Here is a 10,124-nt window from a genome sequence, read left to right on the forward strand (position 1 = left end):
TTTCCTGTGTTTTGTTGTTATTTACCATCAGTGACAGTCAGGAATTGGACTGAAGTATATTGAATTTCATTATTCTGAAATAATCATGCACATTAGAACCTGGTCTAAATCAAAACACATGACTATGACATGTGAATCATTAACATAAAATCCCCTTAACATGAACTGTAACATAAGAGCCATTAACATATATAGATATTTTTGAACCGCAGCCAGTGTGCATTAAATTCATCCGTCACGCTCGTGCAGGACCATTCAATGTTCGCGCCTTAAATTCGAGGTACACAGCATCCTTATGGTCACCTTTTTGGGCCTCGCAATGGAACAAAAATGGAAGGGCCGAACGAAGGAACGGATGAGTGTTTGATAGTGATGAGGCTACGCCACCTTGTGGGCGGTGTCGGCAAACTGCTGGGCTTTTTGCATCAGCTCCACGGTGCGGTCCTCAGCCTGACTCAGTCTCTGTCCTCGCTCCCCCAGGGCCACGGTGGCTCGCTTGACCGCAGTACCCACAATGCCCCCTGGACGGTGCTGCCCGGGCTGACCTGTGAAAAGAACAGAAAGAAAGATGCCACGAGAGGCAGTTATTGAGAAGATAATATAATAAATGTCATACATTCACATTATCAGCGGGCCTTGTGTGCTTGGTCTAGATTTTCTGGACAAATGTGAGCAAAAGACATAAAATGATGATGACGATAATATCTGAATTGTATTTATATTATATAACGCATTAACGAGACTGTGGTGTGGGGATGGGATGGTTTGAGCAGCCACACCGGACCTGGATCTCGGTGATTGGGTCAGGGTGGCTGCATACCTATTGCTCGTTGGTGGGGCTAACGGGCAACAGGTTAAAACCTCCCTCTTCACACTCACTCAGGAGAGGAGCCGTGTCATGACACGATCTGCTCCTGGCTAATTCCACCCAGCCTCCTCTCCACCTTAAACTGATGTCTACAACCCATCGCCTGTGTCTCTGTGCCCTGAAAACGTCACCCGGGTGGCGTGTGGCAGGCCGAACTGCCACGCAGACATAGTCACATATTGTATCCATGCGACAGTGTGTCAACGAATGCTATGAATTCATATACTTAACATATTTAATATCAGATATTTACTTCTACTACGACTTGAACACTGATATTGCAGACAAAACACAAAGAAATCTGTGTTCCATATCGGTTACGACTAACCAACATGCAATTTTTTTTTTTTTTTTTAAATCACAGCAGGTTATATCTAAAACGTTTTTCAACCTCCGCGCTCGCCCGATCGCCAGGTGTGCCGTGAAACATTTCTTAAATTCCACTTCAAAAGAAATAATGGAAAGTAGCTCTTGTGCCGCAAGATCAAATTTGCCAGGCTGCATTGATTCATCTAATTCATCGGCTCCGGCGGAATAGCAGCTCTGTGTCCATCAGAAAAAAACCTCAAGTTTACCAATGAAAGGAGAATCGCGTTTGATCATTTAGACGTTCTGTAATTGCCGAGTAGTTCAATTTTCAGACTCTGTTCGTTTGATTGAGGCGGTGTGACACAGTGAGCGAGGGAGGACTTCCTGATGTGTGTTGATCTACATACTCGACTGAACACATCGTCGTAGGAGGTGGTGAGTTTACCGACAGTGTGGCAGTAACCCTCATGTCAACGGAAGCCGGTGAAGGTCATCGCAGAGAAGCTGTGTCCCAGCAGGACCCTGTGGTGTGAGGGCGCGGCACGGTCCACAGCTGCCGCTACAGGTTCAGGTATCAATTTCAAGTCCTATTCCTTTAATCGGATGATTGTAGGAGACAACCGAGTTTCATAAGACTCGGTGGCTCAAAGGGACCAGTCGTCGAGTGTTGTTGTGTGCGAGGACGTGAGGGTTTGTTGCCAGGAGAGCTTCTGAAAGCTTGCGACACGAGCCCGTATTTAAATGCTCAGCGTGAAGGCGACCTGGTGGCATGTTGGTTCAACTCCTGTTCCTTTAATCGAATGATTGGATGACAAGCCCAAGCTTCATAAGAGACTCTCAATGGGCAGCAGCATATGATATCAGAGTCGTCTATCTTAAGGGAACGACACACACCCAGGAAGACACTCCAGCCGAGTCACTGCCGTCGTTCCTTAAATCAGATGGTTGGAGGAGCCAACCTCACGAGGACTCGGTGGCTCAAAGAGATAGGTCGCTGTCGGAAGACTTGAGGCTTTGATGCCGCGTGGGTTTTTGAAAGGCGGCTCCTCGAGGGCGCGTTGAAAAGCACCCGGGGACCAGGGGTGAGCACCAAGGAGGACCTGGTGGCTTAATGTTTCAGACACTGCCTTCCAGCGCCGCCGTCACGGATTCAAGTCCCAATTGTTCAGAACGGAGGGTTCTTTAATCAGATGATCGAAGGAGGTGACCAAGCTCCCAAAAAATTGGGGCTGGATGAGTAGACAGACCTTCCACTGTTAGGACTAAAGCCCATCTCTTGACAATGAACTGGACGGTGTCTTCATAATACAAAATGTATGGATGTCTGATTTGCATGGTTTTATTCAACACAATCAATTCTCTGGTTCCAATGTGTGTTTTCTTTCTGATATAAAGAAATAGACGGTTCAGATGTTTCCTCTGCCCATCACCTTTGTGACAACAGGCAGCTAACTTTACAACTCAGCTTCCTGCCCTTCAACCTCTCCACAACACCGCTTCCTGTTCCATCTTCCTTCCTTCCCGTCCGCCTCTGCATCTCCAAATGGTGTCGCTGATAAACCCGTCCATAGGAGGTAGCAGAGGAGATGGACCCCTCCACAGGGGCGGTCGTAGTATCACACGGCTACTTCAAAGGCCAAAATCCCGTTGGGCAGCCAGGGCCTGCTGCAGTTGATGGGCAGCGCATTGCCACGCTGTGGCCTGGCACCTCTCCCATCCATTACAATCCCCCTGTCAGTGGGTTCAGTGGTGCAGAGCGCTCTCCCTCCGTCTAAAAAAGGCCCCGGACCTCCGAAAAGGCGAGGCATTGTGTGGGAGCCCGCCCTCCCGCGATAAAACAAAGTCCCCTCTCATCTGGCGGCCACATCACAGAGGATCCATTCTCCGGCACCAGTGGCGAGGTGAAGCCGGGCAGAGGACAATAGACAAAAAGCAGAGAGAGAGAGAGAGAGAGAGAGAGAGAGAGACTGGGATGAAATGAGAGGGGAAGTCATGCCAGTGTAAAGAGGATTGATGGTTCCAAGCCCTACGCCGTTCGTGGATCATTCTAAAAGCGGTCCAGGTTGTGGTTAAAGGAAACCTTTTCTGGGAATAGAAAAAAAATTAAAAAAAGACAATGCGGCATGAACGACAAAGCCCAGGACGCAAGGTGGAGCACAGGTCTGAGACCCTGGATGTTTTAAAACCCAGAAATGTGCTCTGTGCGGTAATCAATGATAAGCATCCACTGGTTAAGTGATTGATCAATACCTGTATACACACACACACACACACACACACACACACACACACACACACACACACACACACACACACACACACAATCTTATTGACCATCAACACTATCTAACTCAGATATCTTACCTTTAAACTGTGAATGACCTTGGTTGGCGGCCATCCTGGTCTTCATGCGATTAAAGAAAGCCTGGCAGCGGAAGATGACCAGGTTCATGGTGCAGGCCTCTAGGAAAAACCAACACGGAGACAATGAGGGCCAGTCAACTCGAGTTATTTACGTCGCCCTTCATCACAATAGAACCCGCCTCAAATGGCTTTTACAACTTCCCTGCAGCTACCGGATGAAACGGCGGCCATCCCCGATCTGGAAAAAACCAAGACTTCCACAAGAAGCCCAGCGTCCGAAACCGTTGAAACCTTGAGGAGAGACTAAAAGGAGACTTCCTCCCTCCAGGACGGCTCGGCGCCAAACAGGTTCAAACCGGCCCAATACGCTGATTTAACCAATTCATTCATCATCTGGAATGAAGCGTCCGGTTTCCCGGAGAAGCGGACATGCCCACGCCGAGCCCCTTCGTGCCGTACCTCCGGTCAGCTTGGGCTGACAGTTGATGAACTCCGTCTGCCTGGGGGGCGCGTAGCTCTTCCGTCTGACGTGAAGGCTCCTGGACCTGGGCCGGGGTTCCGCCTGGAGGTCGCCGGGTCCGGGTCCGGCTCCGTGGGAGTCCTTGGTGTCGGGGCTCGATCTGCCCCGCCCGCTGGCCGCCTTCCCCAGGCTGGCCGCCTTGGCCAGCTGGCCCACCTTGCCCTCCCAGTAGGTCTGGCAGGCGTGGTACAGGATCTGGATTAGGATGCACTTCTCGGCCGAGGAGCTGGCCACCCACTGGTCCGAGGCGTTGTCGAAGACCAGGTCAAACTCTGGGCTGTCCTGGGAGGGGGAGACGGGGGAGGAGGCATGGTTCGACAACGTGGTGTGTGTGTGTTGGGAGTTTGTCGGTAATATCATGATAAGAGGAAGATAACATCGGCCAAAAAAAAGCAGTTTGTGTGATATTGTGAATTGTGAAATGATTTGATGCATGTGATGATAAATCAAGACGAAATGAAAAGTGTTTTGTGACTGTGTCTGATGCCAGTGCTGTATTAAATATTTTGATCTATTTTTATCCTTGTCAATTTTTCAGGACGTACTTACAGGAGACTGTTATATGAAACCTTGTTTTAATTAGAGGATACACACAACCTTCCTTCCTTCCTTCCTTCCTCTGTGGTTCCTTCCTCCCTCCCTCACTCACCTTATGGGGGTTGATGCCGTTGACCTGTCTCAGCTGCTCCACATTCCACTGTGACCTGGTGGTGAAGGAGGCGGAGCCTCCAAAACGCTTCACCTTCGTGATGAGGAGCTGGTGAGGCCTCTTGTTGGTCACTGGACGATGAAGAACAAATACAAAATAAAGGTTATGTAACAAAAGTATATTTCGTGTTGATAGAAAATCAAAAATACTGACATTTCAGGTTTTTCAATGTAGTTTGTAATACATTTAAATACCTTAAATAAAAATAGATAATAGTATAATAATTTATAATATAATAGTATAATATAAATAATTATGTATAATAGATAGGGATAATAGAATAATATGCAATTTATGGGGTGATTCATGTGGAGTCTGCCAATATGCATATTTTAATATTTAGGGTTCCAGCTCGCAGTGCTGGAACCCTATTGTTTTTGTTCTGATTTTAATTACTTTTTCACCTCTGCATTTTTAGGGCTAAAAGTGTCTGGCGCACAGCAACCCATGGACATGAATGAAGTGTCGTTGGATTCTGGGCAGTTCAGATATTTTGTGGTCCAAGTTTGATCCACATCGATCTACTATATTTGGAGAAGGAATTAGAACGGTTGCCAATCGACCGGAAGTTGCCGAATGCTGGCGGAGCGGGGCGGGCTGCAGCTGATTTTAATTATTTTTCACCTCTGCATTTTTAGGGCATTTTGTATTTTTTTATCTTTGCGCCAACATAAACAATTTAATATTAAATTAGATTTGCTTCCATATTAAATGACTGGGACTATTCCGTTTTTTGGTTTTTTTTACCCACAGCAGGATCAACGCTTTGCAGAGAACCAGCTCTCTGTCCATTCAAAGCCTCTTGCACCATCTCTACAACATGCGGTTGTGACAACGTGACTACATCAGATCGATATCAGTCGCTCTGACACCCAGGAACGGTGTCAGAGCCGGTGATGTGGTGTGATATTAAGCACTGTTCTTTTAACACACTGTCAGCACTGTGTTCTCGGCAAAACAAGGGCTCCTGTGATGCACCATCTGACAGCGGCGCCACTGTATGAGATCCACCTCAACCGGGACGCACCAGAGGAACGAACCCCAACACAGCCTTTTAAAAACCCTGAAAACCATCAGCCCTGCCTTCAAAGTGCCAATCCATTAAATGGTCTGCGTTGCGCAGATTTCACTAAAAATCTGAGGCTTTGATCCGAAACTGCAACGTTTTGATTTTTCTCCACAATCCAGGTTTGCCCTCGTCTCCATATAAGACGTCACTTTCTTTTCTTCAAAGTTTTTGCCTGATCGATTGATTTTGCGTTTTTTTTTCCCGGGTCACTTAAGTCGGCCGGGATATTTTTTAATCCGAGGGAGCCACACATAGCTTCTTGTTTATGAAATTCACTGGTGCTGCCTTTTATTTTTTTGCAAGTGTGCACTCCTCTCGGGAAAGGTTCAATGGCAACAGCATCACCATATAGAGGAGCTAATGCGTACCGCAAATACAATGAATGGCTGTTTCTTAATAAGTACCATCTTGAAAAATTGATAAAATGTGGTAATCCTGTGGATTACTACTTTAAGTATGCCATTTAGATGCAACGTTAGTATACCATGAGCACACTATTAAAATGACTGGTACATTGTGGCATTAAGCATTTTAGGAATAAACTCAATGCGCCCAACGCGGCTAAGAAATATAATAAAGACACCGTCTGTCCCCACTGTTGAAGTGCCCTTGGGCAAAATGTTTCCAAAGCTTCGATGATAAGAGCAGCTTAAGGAAGGCTGAGGTACAAACTGCCCCCAGACTCCTGCTGTTGCGTGTTCAGAAGATTTCCTTTTTTTCCAAAAGTTTACCTGAGAGACAGATGAAGGTCACGTAGTCGCCCGTGCCTCCGGTGGGGAGGAAGGGCACTCTCTTCCTCTTCCTCCTCTTCACCTCCACCGCAACCAGCATCCTCTCGTCGCGGGGGATGAAGACCTCCTTCTTCACAGCAGCCTGGAGGCTCATGGTGTCCGGAGATACCTGGTAGGGTTCTATTTTATTCCCGGAAGCGTTTTATTTATAATTTAATTTCTAAATGAATAACTTTACCTGAGTCAGGTCTTGGCTGTTGCTTTTTTTCTTCTTCTTTCTTTTCTCCTTGAAAACGCTCCCTAGTGCACAAAGTGCGCTCTTTGCTATTTATCCTAGAGGGAAGTAGATGGAGTGTCGCTCCGCACCGCGCCTTGCGGTGAAGGCGCGAGCACCCACAGAGAAACCAGCTTTATCAAGTGGAAAGATCACGTGTGGACTGAGTGATGGATCCCATTCAAAGAGGAAAACACAGTCCCATTGAAAGCAGCCTGACTGGAAACTACATTAAAGAGACATACTGCGCTGCGTGTCTATATGTACTGTAAATTAGGGGGTCTCGGGATCCTCGAGGCAATCTGTTTTACATGCAACAACTAAATCTATTTAAGTGAAATGAAATCTATATTATAAAAAAAAAACAAAAAAAACAAAAAAACATGCAAACAAAAAATGTCCGTCCTCAGTCAGTGTTTGGGAAGTATGGGAAAAATCTTGCTCTCGACTTGCTCCTTTCCCTCAAAAAGGCTCGGCCTGGACCGGATCGCACAAGAATGGCGAGGTCTTCAAAAGCTCACCTCCGAACACGATCCCGCATCAATACATGTGGCTGTGGAACTGTGAGGAACCAGAACCTGTGACGGAAACGCAAAGTTGTCGTGTTTTTAATGTTGTTGCACCCTTTTCATTTTTTCGCTTTCCTAACCTCTGAACCCCAAAGAGCCGAGGACGCGTGGTGGTCCTGAGTTTCCAGAAAAACAAAAAACAAACAAGATCAACAGGGAGTCAGCTCATCAATAGTTTACATGTGAAAAGCCAGTGGTAGACATTTGTGAATGAATGGACGGAGGCCACGGAAGGGAAGGTGCAAAGGTCTATTTTAATGGAAAAGAAAAAGAAAAACAAGACCGACCGAGGTAAAGCACCACATCATCCGGGAAAGCAACAGGAGCCCAGGGCTACGAGGGGGCTTTTCTAATGAGAGCTTGAGTCGAGATTCAGTTTCCATTCAGAAGTTCATTTCAATGTGAAATTTGAGGGGATTTGAACATTAAGCAGGACTTTTATTTTATTTTTTTTTTTTTTTTTTAAATCATTACAATCGGGGCATAAAACAACATGTGGACGGCTCCATCTCCACGTTCCGTCGCCTAACTCTCCGTGTGGAATTGAGAGAAGGGAAACAGAAGTGACCAGACTCCAACGGCGGTCCGAGGCAACGGAGGAGGGAGGAGGTGGAGTAGGAGGGGCGGGGGGAGGAGGAAGAGGAGGTGGAGTGGGAGGAAGAGGAGGTGGAGGTGGAGTAGGAGGGTTTCCATCACAGAACTAGAACAGGGCACGGCGTTCTTTATTGCTCTTCCTCCGGCGGAAAAGAAAAATAACCTCCACCCAAAACACACTCGTGTCACTGGGACACGATGTAGGAGCGTCCACCAAACAGCACTAAGCAGAAAAAAAAAAAAGACCCATGCCGAATCCTATCGTTTCGATTTCTGAACCGATTACTTTGTTTGGGAGTTATGCAAACATTCTTTAAGTTTTTAGGTTTCCAAACACTGATCAAACGAAGGGGGAAAAAGCACTTTCTACGTAGTTGAGAAAGTGGCGGCAGCTAAGTGCGACGGTAGAACCGCGTCGACAAACTCATAGAACGGGGGGGGGGAATAAACGGAACTTAACGAAAGCCGCGGTCCCGACGTCGGACGACGTCGGACGGCGTCGTTCGTCCGAAAACCGAGCTCGGGAATTCGACTAAATCACAGCAAAGCTCAAAGCTCCACATCCGCGGCGCGCGGCCATACTGTACCGCGCTCCGTTCACGCCGGGGCCCTGAAGGGTTATCAGAGGAAACGTGTCGAATGCGCAGCGGGAGAAAAATAAATGTGACTCTGATGCGGCTCAGTGGTCGAAAAAAAAAACCCAAAGCAAAACATCATTACGCGTGTCCCGCATGACATGAAACCAACGCCCGAATGCGCTCAGGTCCCTCCACCCGAGCGCATTCGGGCGAAATGGAAAACAAAAAGGTGATTTGTAAAACGCGAAACCGTCAGTATTTGCAGGAGATGCCGGAACCGTCTGCAGAGGCGGACGACCCCGGGTCCGGAAAGTTAAAAACCCTGTTTCCAGGTTTTTCCCGCTCCGGCCCCGCACTGATCCGCCGGTCGTTCCTCCGTGTCGACGCCCGTCAGCAAATCCACGGGGTTGACTCGGAATCCCGGAGTGTTTTATTTTCAAACCTTCTGGACCCGGGTCCACCCCCCCCTTTTGTGCCTCTTGTGTTTAAACATTCCGCATCATTTTCCCGCACGAAGCTGAAACAGAAAACAGCGGAAGTCCCGAAATGACCACAGTGCACCGGAACAGAACAGCAGGTTTTGCACTGTATGAAGGCTCAGAAATATGGGTGTTATTTCCATAAAAATAAATAAATAGATAAATAAACAAACAAACAAACAAACAAAAAAATAAATACGCAAACACTTAAATAAATAAATAAATGTAAACAAACAAAACCGACTTTAGTTAAATGTAAACATGACTGGGTGAAACCTGTCATCGATAGCTGTTATTGAATGGTTTCATGTGGGGGTCCCACATGAAACCATTCAATAACAGGGATCATTTTTGACCGACCGTCTTCGACTCTGTTTGGCATGTGGTTTTTTTTGGATTCCATACCAGAAACACACATTCTGTTTTCGGGGGTGGTCTCAAAACAAACAAAAAAAAAAAAAAACCCCTCTGGAACAGAGAGGGATGTGGAGAACGGTGACCTGGGCGTCAGGTCGGGCGTCCACGTGTTTTCATCCCAGGTGCGGTAAGACCTTGAGCGCTGGCGCTGGGCGCCGGGCGGCTCCGGATCCGCGGATCCCGTCGACAGATGGACGGGCGGGGACGAGAGCGGATGAAAGGGGGCGGGGGGGGGGGGGGGTTCGATTCCGGGAGGGTCGGGGGCGGGGCCAATCACTGATAACGCGATCATGAGAAAGTCAAAAAGTCACAGGCGGGGAGAGCTGGACTTGCAGGAAGTTAACAGTCGTTATTATCGAGCACAAAAGAAACGCGGGGAAAGGAAAAAAAAGGGCGGGGCGGGTTCAGGTCTGAGAGGTCGCAGAGAGGACGTGGATCTGGAGTTTTCACTGTGCGTGTGTGTGACTGTGTGTGTGACTGTGTGTGTGTCTCCCCCTCTTTTCTAACAATGCATGCATCCGTGTCAGAGCGGGGGAGGGCCTTTTTTTTTTTTTTTTTTTTTTTTTAAGTCCGATCGAACGGGAGGTTTTAGTTGAAATGAGGCCATGGTCAAATTTGAACATTATTCAGTGGAAAATGGTTG

At 47.5% G+C, this 10,124-nt stretch overlaps 1 protein-coding gene across 1 annotated transcript; it reads right to left on the reverse strand.

The window, feature by feature from the left end:
* Positions 1-378: 378 nt before the first annotated feature.
* On the reverse strand, positions 379-6,724 carry stxbp6l (syntaxin binding protein 6 (amisyn), like; the record flags this gene model as incomplete). The annotated part of the gene is made up of 5 exons (XM_080023945.1): positions 379-545; positions 3,542-3,640; positions 4,001-4,343; positions 4,711-4,841; positions 6,571-6,724. The coding sequence occupies 5 exons, from the start codon at positions 6,722-6,724 to the stop codon at positions 379-381; spliced, it is 894 nt and encodes a 297-aa protein (XP_079880071.1).
* Between the last annotated feature and the right edge of the window lie 3,400 nt (positions 6,725-10,124).

This window comes from Zeus faber (genome assembly GCF_960531495.2).
Source record: "Zeus faber genome assembly, chromosome: 2".
NCBI classification, from domain to species: Eukaryota; Metazoa; Chordata; class Actinopteri; order Zeiformes; family Zeidae; genus Zeus; species Zeus faber.